At 40.2% G+C, this 24,961-nt stretch overlaps 1 protein-coding gene across 2 annotated transcripts; it reads right to left on the reverse strand.

Moving 5' to 3' along the window:
- Nucleotides 1-819: 819 nt before the first annotated feature.
- Nucleotides 820-24,124, reverse strand: dgkaa (diacylglycerol kinase, alpha a). 2 transcript variants are annotated; one of them, XM_078255677.1, is made up of 24 exons: nt 23,937-24,120; nt 14,839-14,942; nt 14,122-14,198; nt 12,826-12,955; nt 12,558-12,632; nt 12,424-12,473; nt 12,177-12,251; nt 11,736-11,852; nt 9,330-9,447; nt 9,077-9,165; nt 8,845-8,964; nt 7,105-7,203; nt 6,790-6,876; nt 6,592-6,665; nt 6,437-6,511; nt 6,192-6,277; nt 5,967-6,056; nt 5,226-5,386; nt 5,071-5,135; nt 4,595-4,685; nt 4,245-4,431; nt 2,242-2,359; nt 1,973-2,033; nt 820-1,823 (listed from the first exon to the last, which is right to left on the reverse strand). In XM_078255677.1, the coding sequence occupies exons 2-24, from the start codon at nt 14,912-14,914 to the stop codon at nt 1,743-1,745; spliced, it is 2,202 nt and encodes a 733-aa protein (XP_078111803.1). In that variant the 5' UTR covers nt 14,915-14,942; nt 23,937-24,120; the 3' UTR covers nt 820-1,742. The 2 variants fall into 2 exon arrangements, with proteins under 2 accessions (XP_078111803.1, XP_078111805.1); XM_078255679.1 differs by lacking the exons at nt 820-1,823; nt 1,973-2,033 and adding an exon at nt 3,678-3,741 and having other exon boundaries at nt 2,266-2,359; nt 23,937-24,124.
- Nucleotides 24,125-24,961: the final 837 nt, after the last annotated feature.

A 24,961-nucleotide genomic window follows, 5' to 3' on the forward strand; every position in this document is an offset into this window, starting at 1 on the left:
TCTGACATTTTTAATAATTGAGCATGAAAATAATCATTAGTTGCATACTTAAATCAATGTTTATATCAAAACAGAAAGGCAACAATTACCTTGCTCTAGTTCAGTGAATGTTATTCATTTCTTACTGTACTGCTGTCTACTGATTTCACTGAGTTGTTGCACCCAAATTTGAAACTTCCTGGACACAGACACAGTAAATAGACTTTTCAGTAAAGTAGGAGACATGTTGTACATGTCCTTTTTTAGAATGGGTAAGTAGTGTATTGAAGTTTTTTGTTGAAAAGCCAAAAAGAGAAATTATTATTCAAAGCAGAGTATATTTCTTAAAACATGTCCTGAGCTCTTTAAAACATGTCCTGAGCGGCTCTTTAAAAAGTTAGCATATTCCCACTAGCTAAGAATAGATGTAACTTTGTAAGGTACATATGTGACACAATTCTTTAATTCGGTGGCTTATTTTAATGTGCAAACAGTTGTGTAAACCACTCTGACAGCTGTTGGCAAAGTTTCCAAACACACAGTATGGTAGTCATGTTTTGTCCAACGGCATTTGAAGGCAGCATTAGTTGCTGGCAGACCAACCTACTCATTAAAAGTTAGGGGTAATATTACTCAGGAAAAACTAGTATTTATTCTCAGCACAGATTCTTGTTTTGACAACAAAGAGATTACAATGAGGAGTTAAGTCTTAAAGAGGCAGAGAAAACAATTATTTTGAGTTAGTGGAGCAGAAGATGCTGCAAAGACTAAAAAGTGGATGACGCCCCCTTGTGGTAGAATAAATATTCTACCACATAATAAATGAAATAGACCAAACACTGAAGTCCAGATGATTTATTAAATCTTTACACAGTGTGTTATCGCAGGCATATTACATAAACATCTTCTAGATATTTTGAAATGATATGAATGATTAAGCATTTAAATTATTAACATAATATATTTAAACCAATAATTTCACATCCAACGTAATTTATAAGTTAAAAGTGAATACATCTCAGCTTTCTGCCCTCACACACACACACGCACGCAGGCACGCACGCACACACGCACACACACACACACACACACACACACACACACACACACACACACACACAGTAGAGTAAGGAACAGTAGAGCAGGCTGACTGCTGTAGCTGATCAACATGCAGCCTTTTTGGCAACGATTGTTCTTTTACTGTTCCCCAAAACACTTTCAAGTATCTTCTAAAAATGTATGAAAAAAAGTGGTTGGTTCCAAATTGACAAGAACATACAATATATCTGGCTTTTACAGCATCTTTACAGCCACAACGAAAAAAGTAATACTACATGGATTATGTCCAAAGTGCATGTCTACACAAAGCTCTGTAAGTCTTCTACCAAAGCCATAACCATAGAGAACAGATTGTAAAGGCACGTGAAGCTGAATATACTTCTTTTAGCAGGACATTCACTTTACTTTAAACATTACTTTAAGTTCCTACAGAGCAGCATTTCCACTAACTGTGAAGCACTGAGACAGAGGCGGCGAGAGAGTTGAGTTTGGTGAAAATCATTTTGCCACGATGCAAACATATCCTACCATACAGTTGTATTCATACAGTGCCATGCTTCAGTTATGTGTTACACAGATGCAGCTATCATAACTTGTTATTCTACAACACAAACATTCAAACTGATTTTATATTTTAAAAAAGTGGCAGTCCTCTAATTACAACAAACGAGTGCATGTGGCTGCCTCTGAGCAGTTTGTAGGTGTTATTTGTAGGTGAAAAAGCCAGATGATTTGGCCTGAGGAGCCATCAACATCATGGCTTGGTTCTTGTGTGTGATGTGAATCTGATAAGGAAATACAAAAAGCAAAATGTCAATTAAATAACAATATAATAAAATCCCAAACCAATACAAATTGTATTGCTAATGGTGACATGTGCTTCAATATTTAATTCATGCTATTTAAGAAGACATTGTGTCTGTGTCTTATTTACCGTGCATGGAGGCTGCATCCACGGCTCTCCGTCTATCTGCATCGGTAAAGCTTTCTTTGTCCTGAGGGAAAAGTAGAGCGGGATCAAGTAGCAAAATCAATTACCCTAATGTGTAATTAACAGGAAAGCGGGCATACGTAATTGCTGGTATGTAAAGAACCAGAGGATCATCCTCAGCCGATGATCAAAGTCAACTACAAGCCATTGTCGAGACATGGAGCCCAAAAGCCTGACAAGTTTGAACATGTCTGTGTGAGGCTGTTTCTCACCTGATGGTGATCTGGGATGTTTTCGCGAGCCTCACAGCACTCTTAAGACCCGTGTATATCTGTCCCATCTCCATGGCTCCTTCCAGGCCGACCACCTCTAATCGACGGTCACTGAGATCTGACAAGAACACATGGACATAGCGAACATCCAGTGCACATATCAGTCATCATATTTTGTCCGCATCAGGACGCAATGTGGGAATCAATTAAAGTAACAAAATCATGTTGTGCATGAACTGGATCCATTACATACATACATTATTGGATACATTTATGCTAATACTAAAACTGTAATACATTTAAAGTGCAAATATTATAGCTTTTTTTTTTTTTTATCTATGTAACAATGGGTCACGTAAACATCGCTTCCAGCAACAGGTAGCTGTTTTCAGTAAAGTTCTGATAAACTGACTGTATACTACCTGCTCAGGTCAACGGCAGACAGTAGGGCTGCACAATATATATCTTTTTTTTTATCATCGCGATATCAACTGGCGCAATAAACACATCGTGAAAGGCTGCGACATATGGCGAAAGACACTCAGAGATTTTTTTGTGTTAGTTAAAAGAAAATATCAGTAGAAAACTGCACTTCATAATGTAACTGTCATTCTTTTTTTTTTAGTGGTGCCTTTTTATATTCAATTCAATGTTCAATGTGTTCAATACAACAATGTTAGAAATGATTTCCTTTCATTTGTTTTAAATTCAACAAGCAGTTTTGTTGTATTTTAGCAGAATACTGAGAGCAGCCGAACTGAGTACACTTTAATATCTGTTTATTTATGGCAAGTCATTTCAACAATGTGGCATATTTTCCTCATATGGTGCAGCCCTAGCAGACAGACCCAGTTAGCAACTAGCTGGTGAACACAGTGGAGCATTTAGCAGCTAAAGAGACATGTATTTGCCTCTGTAGTTTGTAGACACCAAAATCAGAACTTAAAGGAGAGTGAATATTGCACAGGTGGACACAAACATGACCCCAGATGAATGATTATGGTCTGTGTGTGCTGGACTAACTGTTTGCCATAAAATCCTGAAAGGTCAGTGATGGGTTTACAAGTTGTTTCTGCTGCCCTCAAGTGGCCAGAAAAAAATCAGTTAATGCAGGTTTAAATACCACAACAGCATTAAAATACATCAAGTCAAACTGATGGTTTCAACACATGGGAGCCAGTTTCATTTACTGCATTTAATGATTGGTGCTAATGGCCCTTTTAAAGCTACATTAATTGATTTTTTTGACCACTTTGGGAGCAGCAGATAAAGCAGATAACACGTCTGACATATCCCCTTCAGCGAAGCTTCGTTCAGTGAAGCTTTTTAGCAAACAGTTGCTTATTTACACATCCAGCAGCCACGAAGCAACATGATCATTTATTTAGGGTCCTGTTTGTGTCCATCTGACAAATGTTAGTTCAAACAACACTCGCCTTTTAGCTCTGCTTTGGTACTGGGCTGGTAACAGATACAGTGGGTTTATCAGGAACTTTCTGCCTAAACAAACAGGGATAATGAGAGTGAGGTTTGTGTGCTGTAAAATCAAAACAATGAGCAGAAAGAAGTTATAAGGTTTGATGTTTTTAAGGGGCAACTGTAGATGAAAAATATAGATTTGGGCAGATTTAAAGGTAAAGTAGGTATGACTTATAAAACTGACTTTCTGTCATATTTGCTGAAACTGACCCTATGTTCCAGTAGAACTACATGAAGCAGGTCATTTAAAGAAAAAAAAGAATCTGGCTCCTCTGGCACCACCTACAGCCTGTAGTGCGATTTGCAAAAATCCACAGCTTCCTGTTCAGATGCACCAATCAGGGCCGGGGGGGGGTCTAACTGTGTGTCAATCACTGCTCATGCACATGCATTCATTCTCCCTTGTGGGGGGAGGGGCTTAGGAGACCGTTTTGGATCTTCACAATCCTACCTACGGCACCTTTAAATCAGATGTCTGTTGATCTCATACAGCATGCACCCTAACTTCACCAAAGACAAAATACCTTGGGAGGACACTTTCAGGATTTCTGGGTCGATGATCACCTCGGGCTCTTCCTGACTTGTCAGTCCCTTAGTGTCCACTTTTTTGGTCTCACCCCATAAATTGGAGCCACCATGCATGCTGGGAATGTTGAGGACAGCAACCCCTTCTAGAGACAGGCCACTGAGATCCAGTGGAGTACCAGAGCACTGAAGAAGAAACAGCAGCAGGCCACAGAGACAAAGTAAAGCATCAGTACTCTGTCTGGTTGTGGGAACACATCTTTTTTTTTTTCACCCAACACAAAAACAGCTAGTTACAAAGACAAAACGCAAACTTGCAAAGCTGATAAAGTTGATGCTGCGATCTCACCTCGATGGTTAGACTTTCGTTCAGTTTCTTGCAGGACGCAGAGATGGTTTCTGAAGTGGCAAATTCGAAATACCACAGCTTGTTCTTCATTCTGCAGTCATAGAAAAAGTGTGCTTTTTCAGGTTTAAGTGATATACAATTTTCAAAGAACATTTTTTCCTTTTATCACACGCAGCTCTTTAGAGGCAGGAGGAGTCAAGTTGCAACGCTTGCTGCTTCAGACATCTGCAGTCGCCACCTGCATTCAGTTTTTTTTTTCAGCTTTAAAAAACCCGTTACTTCAAACAGGAAAAATGAAAGTAAAAAAAAGTGTTCCTCGGGGTCTGCTCTGTTGTTGAACAGCACATCTGTTAGACGTATGATTTCAAAACTGTGTTGTGTGTTCTTACTATGAGTGGGATGTTGTTGTCGGTTTGCTGTCCCTGAAGACATGCCCTAAAAACTGAATGTGTTTACCCAAAGAGTTGAATGCGTACCTGCTGTTAAATTTCTGGGGATGCTTCTCCCTCATTGTGTGAAAGCGGTGGGCAATGGAGGCGTCCTGTCAACACAACACACCACAGAAATGATCCAAACACAAAACTGAAAAATAAACACTTGCTCTTGTGTGATGTGTTTCTGAGAAACTCACAACTCCAATAGAGAAGTAGTTGTTGATGATTTCGTAGGGCACGGGGTCGCCCTTCTCCTGACTCTCATCTGTGATGACCTGCACACTCCAGCGGTCCATCATCACCTGAGCGCTCCCCTCGATGTCTTTAAGAATACGACTCAGATCCTCACCATCATATCCTTCAGAAAGGCAACACACACACACACACACACACACACACACACCACGTATGACTAATATAGACAAATATAGAATAAAGTAGGGCTGCACAATATATATTGTTTTTTTAACCGTTATCGCGATATCAACTGCAGAAAAAAAACACATCACACGTGAAAGGCATATTGCGAAAAACACTCAGAGATCCTTTGTGTTAGTTGAAAGAAGTATAAAGTACTTTAAAATGTAACTGTCATTTTTTATTTTTTAGTGGTGCCTTTTTATATTCAATTCACTGTTCATTGTGTTCAATAAAACAATGTTAGAAATGATTCTCTTTCATTTGTTTTCAAGTCAACAAGCAGTTTGTTGTATTTGAGCAGAATACTGAAGGCAGCAGAAATGCAGAACTGAGTACACTTTAATATCTGTTTATTTATCGCAAGTAATTAACAAAACAATGGTATCGCATATGGCATATTTTCCTTATATTGTGCAGCCCTAGAATAAAGCATTCTTATTTCATGAATCACATTCAAACAAACACACAAACAGTAACATATGCAGCAAACTGTTTCATTATTTTCATTTATTTCTGACCTCCTCCCCATCGCAGACACCGTGCTAGGTCATTTCCTGTGCCCAGTGGAAGCACAGCGACAGGGGGCCGTACCACCAGATTGGCTTTATCTGAAAGCCAGAAAAGGAATAATAAGGGAAGGAAATAGAATGTGCGTCAGAATGATTTTCACCAGAAGCTCATGGTGCGGAGGCTTACGCATCTTCTAATAGTGCTTCCTTTTTATAGTGATCCATCAAGCTCACCTATTGCGTCTAGAATCCAGCCAACTGTGCCGTCACCCCCGCACACTAAGATCCTGTAATCCTGCAGATATCTGAAGAAACTCAGTCTGAAAGAAAGATGATGGGATCTATAACAGCAGCGCTTCAAGTATTCAGGACAATGTGGTCTGTTATGTAATATTTGGCTCTGTGTATTTTAAAATCAAATCTATTTCCATTCACCTATTTTTCTCTGTTTCATGCTGACCATAACATGTTTTACTCACCCTGGTCCAGGTCCGCCGTTCGAAAGGTTGTTTACCTGCCGTGGATTCAGTAAATACTGAAATTTATGCAGGACTCTGTAATACATGAAACCAGGCTTAACAATGTGCATGTATTAGACATCTATTTCTTCATGAATGTATTTCTTTTAACTCACCTTTCTCCCTGCTTGCCACCACTTTTGGGGTTGACAAACACTAGAAGAGGATGGGTGTTTGGCACGGGGCTGATCTGTTGAATGATAAACAAATGTAATAGTTTCATTTGCCCGTACATACATCCAAACCAAATTTAGCCACCTCGTTGTAAATATTTAGCATTAATAAAAAAAAACTTTGCTGGGGGAGAATAATACCTGAAGCACTTGTCCATCAGGAGTAGTATTGAGCTCGCTGTCATCTGTTGAGCCTGAGCAGCCATTCTTTACATTGTTTGGTCTCTCCTTTAGGGACCAAAACAAAGCAAAGATTGAATAAAAACAGAGGAAATGTAATAGATGTTCTTGCCCTTTAAGGAGAAAGAAAAATATTTACACACTGTAGCTGTCGAAATGCCACATAGGTGAGAAAGAAACAACAACAAACAGCCCTGGGCTGATGTTATGTTCTGCGTTGGTGTGACAGACAGTGTTTGTTCCGTACAGTACATGTGCCCGAGGATAATGCTGTACCTTTACAACAGGATAGATTGCCCATGGAGGCAGGATATGGTCTCTGAGGGGCCCACAGGTACACTGTGTTGGCTCCTGGCCTGCACATTCATCATGACGCTGTAAAACACAAACAATGTCACATTACATAAACTCCCAGCACAACAGTGATGACAACTGACAGGATCCACATTTTTGCATTTCTGCTTCACTTACTGCTTAGTGAAAAGAGACAGGAAAGTTAGGAGAAAGAACTTGGTGGGAACGTTTCACGATATAGAAGCCACGATACGATACATATCACAACACACGTTCATTTTGAATCATGACCATGTCCTTCACAGACTTTACTATAACTGCTGTTCTTTATTATTCTGTATAAAAGCGATCGCACAACTTAAAACACTGGAGACAGAGAATTTAAAGGCAGGGTTGGTAATGTTGAAAAGCTAGCCAGATTTGAAAGTAGTATCACCTCTGGGCTCCGCCCACACAGATGTGCACGAGCACCTCTGCGTCGCTGCTTCAGAGCAGAGCGGAGAAAGGACCGACATTTGACTTCATATCTCATTCAGTGGTAAGTAAACAGCTAATATTATCAAACCCAATGTTTAGAACAAACATGACTACTGTCAGTAATGAGGTGACGCGCATTGAGTTCAGGCTAAAACACGGGAGGGGTAGAGTACACGCAGCGGGGCGAGGAGGCATTTCATTGGTTCTTTCCAAGCGGACCGCGAGGCAGTGATTGGTGGGTGTTGTTACAGGATTACAGCAGCTACAGATGACAGATCTTTTTCACTCCTTTTTCAGAGTCCATAAGTTATTTATTACTTTCAAACATGATATAAAAAAGGGTATATTGGAAATAGTTACCAACCCTGCCTTTTAAACTAAACTAAAATACTCCGTTACTAATCCCAGAGTTAGCAATAAATGCAAATATAATATTTGTACCTTTTTTAACCTTTACATGCTTGAATGAATGTTTGTTTTGAATTGACGTGTGCTGTTTTTGTAATGTGGATTGGCCTTGTCTGCCATCTGTTGGCTTCATTGAACACTGCACCATGGGTGAGGTTTCTTTCCCAAAATTGCCGTCACAGCATTTGCTGCTGTATCGATACTTGATACTCGATACTCGATACTCGATACCGATGTCCATAGTAGCATCTGCATTGGTAAGCGAGGAGTACGTCACGATATATTGCTGTATCGATGTTTTGAGCACAGCCCTAGGTGAAACAAGCCTCTCCAGGCTGAATTTTTAACCCAAAGCATCATGGGTACAATGAGACCGTTTGAGCCAAAATGCACAGTTTTTGTGGAATGGACTTGACAAAACGATCAAACAAAGTATACATATAATTCAATTTAAATGTTTTTACAACAGATATTTTTAGTACAGAAGTGAGGAAGGAGAATGTAAATCTCACTGACGTTAATGGTGCTTGTTTTTTTTCCTTTTTTTTCCTTAATAGCTTGATAGACTATGACATAAATTGGAGTAGTATTTTTGTATTATTTAAAATAGTCTGTTTAGTATATTTGGATTGTGCACTTAGATGGGCGTAGGACTTGACAAGCCTAGACTGCTTCCTATCCCTTTTCAAACGGGTCTAGTGTGTGTCATGTTGAATTATTTTTGTTGTTTTTTAACAACATAGCATTTTTTATTTAATCGTTGGAAATAAAGATTTCATTTAATTTCAAACTATTTGTTCCTAAAAAAATCAGTCACAGACTGAGATGCATCCTCACCATCGTGTGGCACCACACGCAGTGTTTGCCCGTTAAGCCTTGATAGCTCTTGATCTTCTTCTGGCATTTTTCACACCTCCTAGAGTCACAGTTCCCACTCACCCAGTCGTGTGCTGGAACCTGAAATGTGAGATGAATGTTTAAATTCCCACATAAGATCACTCACAGTATAGCGTCCTATATAGACACTTTAAGTGCCACTGTAAATGTTCTCATGGAGACACTGGCATACCCCTGTTTCTTTCTTTGACTTCACATAGGTCCGGGTGCAGGGGGCCGGGTTCCTGTTAGCACAGCGTCCGTGGACTGTGTATTTGCAGCCTGCACAACAGGACACCCAGCTGTCATATGATGTTTACATTCATATAAATTTAAAGCTGAATATTAATTTAAAACGGATCCTGCAATTCTCAATTTTGACATTACAGTTTTAGTGACAAATGTCCCTGTAGTGTTGCCCTCTTCTGCTGACTTTAGGTACTCACAAGTGCAGCACAGTCCTTGTTTCCTCAGACCCAGCAGCATGCTCTGGCACACGTTGCAGTAAACAGGTTTGTTGAAATGTTTCATCCTCCAAAGGTGCTGTCCGTCCTTCTGGGTCATCTGGTTGTTGAAGGAGCAATCATTGAAGACGACAATGGAAGTTAAATTATTTTCTATCTTTTCTTTAATAGAACATTTTGCACAGAACATAGAACATTTTTTGAACAGATAATGGATCACTATAAAATAGAACTATATAAATTACTCCTGGTGTGGGAAATTCACACACATCTAAAGTGCAATGTTAGAACCATTTCCTTCTTTTCACATCCAATAACCAACTAAAAAAATGTGATTTTGGTTTTTGGTGTCATCCCTCCACGCCGTACTCTTTCCTTGCACGTGTTGCATATTGCAAACTTGTTATCTTCTGCACACACACTGAAGAATTTCCAAACAGCTGACATGTTGCAGGTTAATTCACGAGGTTCCCTACATGTGAGAGAATAGCGCGGACACGCACTTCACACCGCGGAAAAGTTGAGAGAAAGGAAAAAGAGACTGTGCTGTCACATCCGTGTGTGCGTGCGTCCTTGAGAACTGTAACTGGTATAATTTGTGTTGTCAGTTAATTGTAGCATTGACCGGCATGAAATCGGCATATGTCAGACTGACCTGCCGGTCATGGCCGAGCACGTGAAAACCGGTCTATCGGTGCATCTCTAGTTTAAAGTGCTCATATTATGCTCATTTTCAGGTTCATACTTGCATTTAGAGGTTATATCAGAATAGGTTTACATGGTTTAATTAAAAAAAAACACACCATATTTTTGTCGTACTACACATTGCTGCAGCTCCTCTTTTCACCCTGTGTGTTGAGCTCTCTGTTTTAGCTACAGAGTGAGGCATCTCACTTCTGTTCCATCTTTATTGGGAGTCGCACATGCGCAGTAGCTAGGTAAGGACTACTAGCCAGTCAGAAGCAGAGTATGAGGGCGTGCCCTGACAGTACCCAGGTAAGGACTACTAGCCAGTCAGAAGCAGAGTATGAGGGCGTGCCCTGACAGTACCCAGGTAAGGACTACTAGCCAGTCAGAAGCAGAGTATGAGGGCGTGCCACGCTAGCAGCTAGGCGAGCATTATAACGTGTGTTACAAAGTGACGCACGTTTGTCACGGAAGTAAAGGCTGGACTACAATAGAATACAGTGTTTTCTGTTGGAGATGGTAAGTCCCTTTGGGGTGGACTTTGGGCTTTTTCACTTTGTAAACCTATAACATGCACAAAAATGATATATAACACAATAAAGGAAAGGGAAAAGCCAAAAAGCATAATATGAGCACTTTAAGATCTTTGTGACTGTGCTAGCTCATCTGCATTTGGATATAAAAAAGACATCATACATACAGCTCATATTGTTTCCGTTGTTAAATTGTGGATCAAACTACACAAATCCTTTCATAAAAACACTGTGGGCAAGGCCTGCATTTCACAGTTGTTTTTCACACCCACTCATGACTAACCTTGCCCTAATGAGTTCGCTGATATGCAGTATGTAGTGGCTTGACATATCATGACATACGGTGTAGCACCATGGATATTCAAATCAACACTGACTATAATCTCAAATTCTCAACACAAGATTATAAGGTTGCCTTCAATCTGTTTACAAAGCGAGCACGGCTCTTATCCGGATTACACACTGAAATGCTTTTTCCCTGACGTAATGCATCAGCCTATCATTTACTGCATGAGGCATAGCAGGCAGGCTGCGAAAAAACACACAGCAACTGTGAGGGGGCTCAATTCATGCACCCCAGGCTTCAAATGTCTGTTGGTGGCTAGAAATAGCCGGAGGGGAAGTCCCTGGCATTGTTGTAGAGGCCGGTGGCAGAGTCCAGTCCATGGTTTTACACCGCCACAGTGAGTAGGCAGACATGCAGTCTAACAGTAAGTGGCTTTTACATTCTTGGCAACACATTACAGAAAACCCATACCACAAAACTGATCTGCCCGCAAGAAAACCATTTTTAAGTACATACCCGATATTAAAATGATTTATTTCTTTAGTCAAATATAGTGCCCACTGCCTAAAGATTGCTATTTTATGCAAGTCCTTTGTTCAATGTGGGCACAGAATGTGCAGAGTAAATGGAAAAGCACTCTGATGGTGCAGAGCTTGCATGAGAGAGGAGATGACATTACCACACCCTGTAACACTGAGTCGGCAAAAAGGCCCTTATAGACAGGGAGGAGGCGCAGGACAGAGGAGAAAGCCAAGGTTTCACAAGAGCAGTAAAAAAAAAAAAATGTGGGTTTTACCACCTGCTGTAAAAATGAAATATATCTGAGTTATGGTTTCAAGGCCAGCACTTAATGAAAAGTGAAACATGCTGCTTTTAAAGTACCTTCAGACCTAACAAGACCAGCAAGGGAACGTTGTTCATGCCTCCCTCCACCCACTCCTCCAGAGACACCGTGCCGCTGCTGTCAGCATCAATTGCGGTCATCATGTCCTTCAGAACCTGATGAAATGACATTAGATTGTTATTATCCAATCAGCACACAAACCTCTATTACTTAAAGAAGACCATATGTTTTCTGAAACTAGTCCTGCGTGGGAATTTGTTGACTTTATAGGTGGAGAGACGCTTATCTTTTTACCCAACCCTAGCAAATGAGTAGCAAGTACTGCCATACACCGTATGCAGTGCTGTAAAAGGCATCTTGTACAAACAAAGGTGTCTATCTTTATGTACATTTACTATATTGCCACAGCTGACAGAGCAGCCTGCACAGGCTTTCATGTGTTTGAGGGCGTTTACATTTCCGAGCACTCTGGGACTCACCGGCCTCAGCTCTGACACATCCCATCCAAGGTATTCTGCAGCATGCATCATCTGAGCAATAATCCTATCCACTTCCTGTTTAAAAAAACAACAAAATACATGTTTTAGTAATGTGACTGGTATGATACAGTACTTTAAAATAAATGGCAATTCCACCTTTAATTTTATCAGTCGGATCCACAACTAAGCCAGAATGTTTGTATTTGATTTTGACAATCACACCTAAAAGTTCTTCTCAACAACTTACAGAGCTGTCGAGGACTCCGTTGCCGTCTCTGTCGTAGAGCTTGAAAGCAACTAAAAAGAGAGGGGAAATGAAAGTACAAGTGCTGGACCAAGTCATCACTCAAATTATCTCAGGGCAGGAACTAAAAGACTTACACTCCAGCTTGTCCCTTGGCTGGCCATCCTCCAGCAGAGAGAAGTAACATGAAACATCCTTCAGAAAGACCTCCTCTACAGGAGAGACGGAGGAGACAGAGGGTTGGTTGTGAATACTCTGGTTACAATATCTGCACAAACAGCACCACACAGCTATGTGGTGATAAATGAGTGCATGCCAAACAGGCCATGGTGTAAAGTGATAAGGGCATGCTGCAAAGTAGCGTGGAGGCAGTGAGTTGTGTTAATACATGGTGTATAATCTCACTGGCACTGTCTGCCTGGGTGGGTTCAGAGTTTTGGAAGGAGCGGAAGAGTCGCTGGCAGAGATCCACAGGGAAGTCCTCCACTTCTAAATACGTCTTCAGGAACAGACGAAAGCCTTCTTCATTGATGCACTGAGGGGGGGGAGAATAGGAGAGCCATATTTAGTTTACAGTACTTTTGTGACATTTTTTAACTGTCAGAGTGTGTGTGTGTGTGTGTGTGTGTGTGTGTGTGTGTGTGTGTGTGCGTGTGTGTGTGTGTGTGTGTGTGTGTGTGTGTGTGTGTGTGCGTGTGTGTGTTAACTTCTGCATTTTTCAAAGTCATCACTTCTGAAATAAGGGAAGATGACGTTCATTTGTCGTTTTCTCAGAAAATAAACCTTGGTTTGAGCTTGAGAGTCATGCATTTCAGTCCATCTGTTTGGCCTGGTAGCTGTCTTTCTCACATGATAATATGCTGCAGGGCTAACAAGCAATAGTCCCTCGATAACGGTGAACCACAAACCCAATTCTTGTTGACATTATTCCATTTCCCTAGTTGATACCCTGCAGAGCTGACCCAGTAATAAATAATGTCACAGCCAGATCACAATAACAAAAGAAGAAAAAAAGGCAGACGAGGGTGAGACCACAGAAACTGCATAATTATTCTACATACACACACACACACACACACACACACACACACACACACACACACACACACACACACACACACCAGCATTTCCAAATAATTAAATTGTTCTGTATGTTTTAAAAGCTATTAACTAGTACTTTATGGCAATATATAGTTTTCTCCCATTAAAAAAAACATTTCCTTCCAATTATCTAATTAAACTGTATGCAGCCAAATTACCCATCCGAAATTACTGCATTTGCTTCCTGCACAAATTAGTTGGCAGTGTCACTCACTGACACTAACGTATTGGAAAGATCTTTTTCACTCACATTTGAGCTTACACTGCATGAGGGCAGCCAGCATGCTGTACAGCACAGCTGTGCTGCGTGGGCAAAAATAAGCAGGTAATTTACATCAACCCTGCTTGAATGCGCTTGAAGATGCGAATGAAGATATTTCTCTCGGACAGCTTAGTCATCATGATCGATGGGTTTGTACCTAATTAATCGGCGCAGGACAATTACTAACCGCTCAATATACAGTAAATCAAATGCTAATTTCTCATTACACTGCTACACTGACAACTATAACTCAGTTTAGTAATGTGTCACGTAGCTGATATCACTTCCAGTGAGTTTTGGACCTGATGGAGGAACAGCAGGACACGGCGTCCCCTCACCTCTCCATGTCTGTGCCGGGCCAGACGGCCATCTGCATCAAATTCCCTGAGCACGTCTTTCACCTTCAGGCTGCAGTCTGAAAGCAAAGACAAACAGGTCACACAGGGATGCACATATACTTCTGTACATGGGGGAGGCTCTCAAATTTACATTTTTCACATGCTACTCTACTGCATGTAGGGCTGGGCAATATATCGATACTATATCGATTTCAATATGACACAAGTGTTGCCTTTTCCTGGTTTTAAAGGCTGCATTACAGTTAAGTGATGTCATTTTCTGAACTTACCAGACTGTTCTTGCCTTTACCCACTTAGTTATTATAGCCACATCACTGATGATTATTTATCAAAAATCTTATTGTGTAAATATATTGTGAAATATTGCCGCAAAATCGATATTTTGGTGTTTGGTCAAAAATATCTTAATATCTGATTTTCTCCATATCGCCCAGCTCTAACTGTTGAAATCCACGTTTCTGTAATATCATGTACACATATGATTATACAATGAATATACATTTATCTGGGGGGGGGGGGACAACGACGACAACTAAATATGTGCTAAAAAGAATGTGGCAGGCTGCAACCTCTTCTAGATATGAGAAACCATGATCGAGTGTAAATGAGTGTATGTGTGGGTGGAAGTGGAAGTGGAGGGGGGGTGTTAAGCGCTGAGAAAGCTGCCTGCCCGCCCGCCCGCCTGTCTGTACTCACATTCAATGTACTGCTGTAGCTGGATAAAGTCGACAGGGTTCAGCTCCTTCACCTCTGGGTTTGTGGGGGTGGACATGGTGCCTGCTTCTGCACTAACTGCCTGCCTGTGCACAAGCGAGAGAAACAGTGAGACATAGACGTAGAGAAGAAAGAAGGTGGGTGCGCAGTAGCCTACCTCTTTGTAAAACATAAAAGCATGGCTGCAAGCAAAAGATAGCATCTCCCGTCTCACTCTGTGAAAATCCATGATAGTAGAGAGGGAGAATCACGCTCAACATCCAAAGTTTGAGTGAAGAAGAAGCAAGGACATAACTGCCAGACAATATGCCTTATGGTGAACACAATGAATAATTCTAATAGGTTTGTATGCCTAACCGCCATATCACTGTGGTTTGTATTCATAAACCCACAGTCTTTCCTCGACGTGTGTGTGTGTGTGATAAAACTATTTTCTTGTATGCTGTGAAAAGCGGCTTCAATGCCAAGCATGAACAATTTTGAGCTGTCACGTCTATATACTGTATTTATTTTAAATCTCTCGCCACCAGTAACATGCAACTAGCGATTAAAAACTGGGACTGGTAGAAATGATGTCAGGCTAAAGTTAAGGTACCCATGATACTTCGACTCTAGGGATTCTCTGCACCCAAAATCTCTTTCCATATACTCACTGGCCCATTTTTGATTTATATAATACCAGATATAGAGAGTGTCTGGTTAAATTTAGCACAAAAGAGAGTACAATGAAGTGTTGAAATGCGGAAATAAACAATAAAATCTTGCAGAGAGGTAAAAACAAAATTTGGCTTATCAGGGGACGTCCCCTCCAAACAAAGGGAAGATACTTAAATGTCAAACAAGGCTGAAAGCGAGCATGAAATTTGAATCTGACACAGAAAAGGAGCTTGTAATCGCAATGAAAGTTGGCCTTGCGTGTCGTTCTGAAGTCAGAAACACGAAGTCTGGATGAACATTTGGTGGGTTCATTATGAATGCTTTCATCACAAGCAAACATGCAGGTGAAACATAATGGAAGGAGATTCCCTAATGACAGGAAAAACAACAGACAAATGTATATCCATGAATCATTTAAGAAAGGGAAGTAACAAGTTAATGGAGGGGAAAAGGTTCCCATCCTTGTTGCTGTTGTAGATGTATGTATAAAAGGTTGTGCAACAAAATACAGGGACAGATCAATACAAAAAGTATAGAATGCCTATTGCAGCTAACTGTATATTCAATATGTAAAGCAATTATGATAGCCAGGACATGTGATCTTTCCAAGCAGGTCTGTCCTAAAAAGCACCAAGACACAGCACACATGCTCTTCTGATTCACTGATGCATTCTTTGTCTTGGTTATTTGGTATTAGGTTATGTTTGTGTTAAAGCAAGACCATGTAATATTCTTATAGATAAAATAACATTCTCCCTTTTACAAACAAAACGTTTAGTTAATCAGCGATAAAATGCGCCCTTGCTCTATTTTATAATCTCAGAGGTTTGTTGTTTTGCTTGGTCTGGTATGACACCAGTAGCTAGCTCATGGTGGCTAATGTAAGCACACTTTATATATAAATATATATATATATATATATATATATATATATATATATATATATATATATATATTAGGACTGTCAAAATAACGCGTTAATTTCGATTAATTAATCTGAGAAAAAATTAACGCAGATTAATCTATTCCATATTGACGTTTGCATACAGACGAAAATCTGGTTCCACTGATATGTCTGCGCTTCTCTCTGCTGCTCTGAAACAGACGTTACAGGAAACACAAACACTGCTGCATGTGACGCTAGTTAACACTATACTCAACAGCAGCTAACGTTAGCCTACCGCTAGCTAGTAGCTGGATTAAACACGGTTAAAATGCTGACAGCTAACGCTAAACGGTGTAAAGTGTGACTGTGTTTTACTGTACAGGATTCAACACCGGGATGTAACAATCTGCAGCTGCCGTCAGAGAAACAACACAGACGGTGAAAAAAAAACAACAAAAAAAACAACAACAACAACAACACAGCCAGTTCAATGGAACTGGTAAACTACAGCCTCGTGGTGCATTTGAAGTTATTGTAAATGTCCTTTTCCTATCTGGTTGTTGTTTTTGTCGTTCAACAGCAATTTACTAGTGAAATAAGTTATTGTTATTGTTATACATTGTTATTAAATCATTTAATTTTGACCATATGGCCTTAGCAATAAACAAGCTGTTCTTTAATGTCACCAACTGTTGTTTAGTACCCTTTTTTTTTCTTTTCTTTTTTTACTTTCTTAAAAAGTATCGGTTCAGGCACCGTTAATTATGTATGCGATTAATTTTGATTAATTAATCACAGAGTATGTAATTAATTAGATTACATTTTTTAATCGATTGACAGCCCTAATATATATATATATGACATTACTGAGTCAATTTATTGACTGTCTGACTCTGACTTTTCTGACTGCTTGTTACACCTCTAGCTTTTACACTATGGTTTTTTCCATTATCAAGTATTCACCACTTGTTAAGCAAAAGTTACATAGTCTCTCTTTAAAGAACCACAACAGTAATTTTGCATGACTTAGCCCTTAAATACTTTACATAACTGCAGAATATCTTGCGATCTATGCTTAAAAGTCCTCTTAATTGTATAATCCATCACAGCAAACCGCATTAAGTTTTGCCTAATTTACATTACCATTATGAAGTAATGCAGCGGAGACTTTATAAATCAATCTGCACTTCACCTGCTTTACCATGCAACGATAATGGACCTTTGAAAATAATAAATGTGTCTTTTATAATTGACATTGTAATGTTACACTGTATGTTGTATCTTCTCTAAAATGATAAAAATACTTAAATAATAATAAATGTAGTTTTTTACCATACTCTGTTGAAGTGCTCAAGTCAAGAAGTTTGAATCATCTGCTGTGCTTGCACCTAAAGTCCTTCATCGATTCCCCAAATGATGCTTCTTTATTATGTTTTTATAAAGCTTAGCGTAAGTTCATTCAGGAAGACTTCTATGCTTCACATTTCTCTCTCTCTCTCTCTCTCTCTCTCTCTCTCTCTCTCCCAACTTAATCAGCTGCATTGTCATCAGCTGAATGTGGGCGTTCGCTCGTTCAGTTAAACCAACCAGATGTTGCTACGATCTCCGTGAGCTATCGCATTGTTGCATTCAAACTTTAAATCTTTTCTCCTCTCTGCTGCTGTCAATTGTCATTTCAGGCAAAATCGATGCGACCCTCTTCCACCCAGTTTACCTCCAGTCTTCATGACTCCCAGCACCCAGGGTTCCTCCATCATCAGAGGCCACACTTTACTTAAATATCCATCCAGATCGTCAGTCTAATCCTGGAGTCTAATCACCAAAGACTAAAATAAAGGTTTCATTCATTGATTTCAATACTGTATGGAAATGAAAGGACACTGAAGGATGGAAAGTCAAATATGAGAAACTTTACAGCATGCTTTGGAAAATGGTCAGTAGAAATAATGTGTCCTTAAAGAAAGTAAAACAAAACTATTTGTATTATCTTTAAAGAGCAGCCTGCTGGCTTAAAAGCATGTATTCAGTAACAATTATGGCAATTCCATGTTTAAAAAAGTGATTGTTACTAAAGGAATTACGAGGGGAAAGAGTTTCAAATATAATAATACATTATAAATATATGATATATACTGAACCTGGCGTAACAGTTTTAAGGAGTTAAATACACACATGCTGTAGTCACTGTAAATCATGTCTGAGTGAGATCTGAGCCTATTCTATCGTCAATTACACAAACGAAAGCTTATTTTAGACTGTTTGGTGGTTTCCAGCCTGATGAAAAGGGCCGCGCTGTAAATGCGCTGTTCACACAGTTGTCCGCATGTGTTATCAAACATTAAAGTGCAGCTAGCGCACGCATCAGTGACGGCTGCCTGAACTTAACAGAAGAACAGAGTACTGGAAGGACAAAGAACGTACTGAGAAAAAGAGAATGAAATCATCTGAAATAGCACCCACTCTTTACATGTAATATGTATCCATTTGCGGTCTTTGGACTCTGAAAGGTTCACACTGTCCTCACTTAATTCCCTCAAAAGGTCAGCAGCGTTGCCTAGCACTTCTGTTTATGCAGCCGATCAGGTGGGCCAGGTCTGTACCAACAGCAGAGTGACACATGAAGGAATCACGAAAAACCTCCTGCTACTGATCACCTGATTAGAGCCTGAAAAATCTTTATCCTAAAAATACACTCCATATTCAAACACTGTCATACAAAAAAATTAAAAATAGTCCTAAAACACACCTTTTATTTTAGAGAACGCTTAGGTGTTTTTTCTCCTTTCTGGTTTTTCTGCTTTCCAGAAGAGCGTGATGTCGTGAGCATCATCATCATAATAGTCTGGTTCAACAAGATCTCAAGCCTATCAGAGTAATCTGATTCCTCACTTCCTGATTAGATAATGCTTTGCATGCAAGGTGCAGAGTGGGAATAAGGACCAGTCAGAACACGGAGCACAGGATGAGCCATTCCCTGCACTTAGAGATAGACATAGAATAATGTAATATATGCCGAGGCAGTATCCTCCACTCTCAAACATAGGATGGAGTTTTGACAAACAGTGGCACCATCTTAATGGGCTTACTGGAACAAGTATAAAGATTGCACGTGATTTGAGGAATGTCTGAAGCTTGTTAAGACTTAATACGGGGGGCCGACTCTCAATAAGGTTACACTGCTTGGCTTCAGTTAAATGGTGTGAGGGAACTGTTTATGTTGCTTAATAGAAACATTTATGCGGGAAAGACTCTGTTGTGTAGACATGAGAACGATTTAATTGTGGGCTAACAGGAGTCACATAGCCATCCTTCAGTGTTATTTACTTTGATTTGATCTATTGACAGACAAGCTTGAGGTATAATTCTGTTTGAACAAAATGTCGCACGGTATAATCAGTGCAGAATAAATGGTGCAGCACATGTTCTGAGCAGCAATGCACACGAGTTACGGCCTCCTGGATCTATGCTATACTGTGACCGAAATGGCAGTAAAGAACAATTGAAATGTTCAAGTGGTTCTTCAAGCAGTCTATAGCAACAGCTTGTTGACTTGAAAGTAACATCCACTCCCCCATAAACCTCTGAAAAAACTATTTTAGAGCCTGACATTCACTTTTACTTCTGACCACTCAACTGAAAAATACCAAAGCGACTTCTTGAACAGTGAAATAATTAGAAATTAAAGTAAACAGTTCAGTTGGCATTTTCCTTTACACATGCCATGTGTTTAATTATAACCCTTAATGTCTTGACATAAAACTGTCAAGAACCCTAAAGGATTCTCTTAACAAGAACCGTCTCAAGGTACATTTGGGGATGACCTTTTTCCATGCAGGCTAATATTTATGAAAGCTGTCATAACGCCCACGCCTTGTGTCAAGGAAATCTGCTGTTTTGCAACACTTGCAGGGTGCGAGCCATTGACTTCGTCATTCTGTGGTTGGAAAAGACTGCGTAGGTTCTTTGAACCGAAGTGAAGTCTACATCTAATGTTGGGCATTGTGTTTCTCCTGAAACTACAACAATCCTCTTCACTGAAGTGTGTACTGATTTACAGATTGCTTTAGGTTGACAGAAGGGGGGAGGAAGGACATGCTTGGTTGCTATGGAAAGTGTTTCCCTCCATCAGCTGCTTTCCGTCAGAGCAATGCCACGGGTGACTTACCAGGTACTGTAGGAAGAGGAGGAGGAGGCCCAGGCTGAGAGGCTCAGGGACGAGGGAGCCCTGTCAGTATGTGAGTCTTCCCCCTGCAGCTTCACCTCCTCCCATGCTATGAGCCATGTTTGGCCTTCAAAACCAAATTGCATTCTACATGCTACTGTGACTCATCGCATGAACGCGGGAAAACTCCCTTACTTATAAATGGACTGTTTGCTCAAGGGGTCACTGCAGGCCAAGCCAGAAATAAACCAGCAGTAACATTTTACTCACTTAGTGGAACTATATGAGATTTTTTTAAAAAGCCACTTCTTCATAAACCTAAACTTTCTTTACTTTTACTGAACTTTTTATTTCTTGTGCTTTAGCTATGTCACTTATTGACTAGTTTGTTCTTACTCTTATTTTGACTTAAATTTGACTGTGAGCAACTACAACTTAAACATTTCCCAGAGGGGATCAATACAGTATTCTGATTCGGATGATTCACATTTGTTTATCCCCAGAGCAGGGTTGTCAAACATACAGCCCTAGGGCCAGAACCGGCCAATGGGTGCAATCCGCCCCACTGGATGACTTTGCAAACTGTGAAATTTGCAGAGAAGTCATTAATTCCAAGTTTTCAATATTCCTATTTGTCCATTGGGGGATGGACTGTCTTAAAAAGAGTAGCAGGCCCTATGCTGGATTTGCTATTGTAGATCCCACATGCTTACGTACAGGCTTAACACTGTCAAGTTTAGGCTGCTGTTCATGCACTAGCTGCGGGTGGAAAATGTCTTTGTCAAAAAAGAAGACAAGTGGACACACTTCTTCACAGAGGTAAATGGGAAGCCAATGTGCTTGGTGTTTTCACAGCTCTGTTCAGTGCTCAAGGATAAATAATATTTGGCGCCACTATCAGACTCATTTCCTTTTCCATCCTGACCAGAAAACAGTTGAAAACTGAAACTTGAAATTGCACTTTTTCCCCCCCAAGATATCTCAGGCTGTTCATCGTATGTTTTGTAGATAGATTGTTCATTGTGTACTTGTACCCCTTTATACTAAAAGAAAGGGACACGTGTTGTTAAGAAAGGGACTCGTGTTGTTATTTATCTCAGTTATTATGCAATGGTTTTACTGGTTGGGCCCACTTGAGAACAAATTGGGCTGTATGTGGCACATTACCTAAAATGAGTTGGACACCCCTGCCCTAGAGCAGTAACCACGACTTCCCCTGGTTGTTTTACATCTTCACTTTAGCACAGTGTAGTACATATCGCTGTACTGTGTACTGGAAAATGTGTTGTTGAAAGCACCCAGGCTGAGATATACTGTAGCTTATATATTTCTTGCATGCATGGTCCTGGGTAGAAATATGGATCTAGCTGGTGTAAGATTTATCAATCGAATAATGTAAAAAGGAGTGCCAAATGTAATGAGCATGCTCTGTTAACGCAGAGCAAAACAGGGCTTCCCTTTGTCTCTGTCTGTCAGATATCATCTACCACTGTATGATGATATCTGAAGAATTGAGTGGTATGCAAACTACAGTAAGCTCCAGTTAATACAAACACAATACACATGGGTTGTAAATTAGACAAAAACACAAAAGGGGAAAATTCACCACAGTATGAATCACAGATCTTGGTAAATGTAGGCGAGGCTCACTCCCCGGCTTCAAAGCGAGGACTGCCCAACACTCTGAGTTCAGACTTGAATGTGACTTATATAATCGTTTTTTTTGTAGAGGCAGCCTTGTGGAACATCATGCTGCGTTCAGAGGGAAAAAAAAACCTCAAACCTGCCCAGACTTGTGAGAGTGCATGCTGTCATACAGCAGCCACATTGCTTTAATGGTGGAAGTGTTTGCACGTATCGGGAGTCTCGCCTGGTTCGCCCACAGATCTATCCAGAACTGAAAATGAACATTAAAGGTCACATTTTTCAATGACGAATCATCTGAAATGCAATCACGTAGTATTTTCCACTATAATGCTAGTAACTCCGAGATCTGGGGTCTGCAGAGAGGACTGAAATGTTATCTTTGCTCATGTGAATTCTTTTTTAAATATAAATGGATGAGCCTAGAGAACAAGTGATGTTATAAGTTGCAGCATTTGAGACCCACAAAGGGTTAAAATCATAGTCATTAATACAGGATTCAGGCAGACTCTAGGGAACGATATCATGAAGGACGTGAAGGGTAGCCTACACGGAAGATACAATTAATGTATTTAGAGAAGTGAAAACAAAAGGTTATCGTGCCATTCATTCATGGGACAAAGTACCTGAGTGCAGTATTGATTGTCTGTGCCTGAAAACTCTCTTGCAGCTAGATAACAGATACATACCACTGAGACTCCCCAGCTTTGAAATAACCTGCTTGTAGTGGACACACACACACACACACACACACACACACACACACACACACACACACACACACAGCTTGACGAGGAAAGTGTCAATTGGAAATTGAGAGAGTTCAGGCAAAAAGGGAAAAACACAAAGAACACAAACACAAAGGCAAATAAAAATCAAGACTTTCCAGTTAGGTTTGTTTTATCAATTAGCACGAGGGCTGAAAGTCACATTCACAGTCAAGTGACAGTAAAATGAGAGCTTTGAGTAAAAAAAAACGACCACACAGCAGTGACAGTGCCCACCATCGCCCACCATCAACCAACTTACTTCACATTGTAGAGCATGTTGTTGTGACAGAAACACAGTGAAAACCACTCTGAGGTTTTACTGTCCCTGCTGGAATAGCACCTTATCCTGCACCATCATCATCTCAGATGGGTGTCCCTCAGATAAGCATTGGGCAATAACGCTATAAACCTGCTTGCTCAATGCACTAGTGATATATTAAGCTGTAGCATGGATTTGTCCCGAATACTTCAGACACCCCTGAATGCTCACCAGTCTCTATAAACTGACAGATGCATTGCTCAATTCTCTAAATAGCTTGAGAGAAGGGTTCCCTCAGCCGGTAATGTAAGCTGCCTGGCAGTTCCAGTCATGATACACGACAAAGGGAACTGAAACGACGAGATGTGAGTTTTAAAAAGAAGGCAGAGGACCGTGCATTAAGATGAAATAGGTCTGCCTGCTGGCTGCTGTTCGCCTGAGTGCATGACTCTGTTATTAACACACGACTATCTCTCTTACGACATGCACAGAGCTGAAAGCCTTCAATTACCAGATGCACCTTCTTGGATATGACATTACATTTTTGATCAAAACAGCAGGCTACAATGAGCCACTCGTATTTGACTGTTTGACGGGTTTATCTGCAGCTGAAAGCCGTTCAGGGCTGCACACAAACTTCAATCGATAGCCTACGCCGAGTCCGGACCTCTGTTTTGCTGTTTGTTTTCGAGAGTCATTTACCTTTCTGTCGCCACTTCGTTGATAGCCTTAAATGCGATCGTCGTGCTGCCGTTTAACAGTCATCAAAAAAATAAATCCTGCTTTCATAAAGTGTCCGTGAACTTTAAATGGAGGCAGCAGGTTTGCGGGGTGGGAGCAGTGAACTAATGCAGAGCAGAGACTGAGCGGAGGGAGCGGATCCCTCCTGTCAAGCACCGCCTCAGCTGCTCTGCGCCCTCTTTTCTAACCAAAACACAATCACTGGCTACAGCGGCGTGCAGTGCATGCATCCATCTGCAAAGTTGCAAAATAATGCTTATTAAAAATTGTGCAGCTTAAAAGTGCTTCATTCTACTAGAGGAAATCAATGCAATATATAGGTATGTCCTGCGTTATGCTATTAACAAATGAATAATTCAAGTAGCTCCATTACATATGGAGCCTAAAATGTATGCAAGTGGTGCAATAAATAACCTTTGTGGCTATTGTTCTATCGTTATACTAGGCGTAGGCTTTATATGCTAACATTTGTGATAATATGCCACAAAAAAATAAAATATGAACGCTGTGCAATATTGGAAATAATCTTACAACAGCCTAGTATTGCTCGCTTTAAGAAATACATAATAAGCCTTTATAATTTTCTCAGATCTGGACATCTTTGTGTAGCTATATTTTGTGTTTATAGTTAGCCTGTCATTACTTACCAAAAGAAATACACTATGATAATAAATAAAGATGATTTTCCTGTTAGTAAAGTTTGTTTGTTTGTTGTGTTGTTCGGTTACTTTTTAACGTGCAGCACTGCGCATTGATTTAGAAGGTGATTACACTGTTGATTGGACGAGTTTAACGGTCACCTGCAGCCAATCAGAAACGAGTATTTTAAAGTCTGAAGGCCAACTTTTCCCATCACCATGTGCTTATCTTGTGGAATGTAATGTGGAATGTTATAAAGTACAGTTAGTATAATACTGCACTGAAGTAAACAGTTTGAGGTACTTCCACTTCCATTTCATGCCACTTTATACTGTTTACTTCACTAC

Source organism: Sander vitreus, chromosome 7 (assembly GCF_031162955.1).
Source record: "Sander vitreus isolate 19-12246 chromosome 7, sanVit1, whole genome shotgun sequence".
NCBI classification, from domain to species: domain Eukaryota; kingdom Metazoa; phylum Chordata; class Actinopteri; order Perciformes; family Percidae; genus Sander; species Sander vitreus.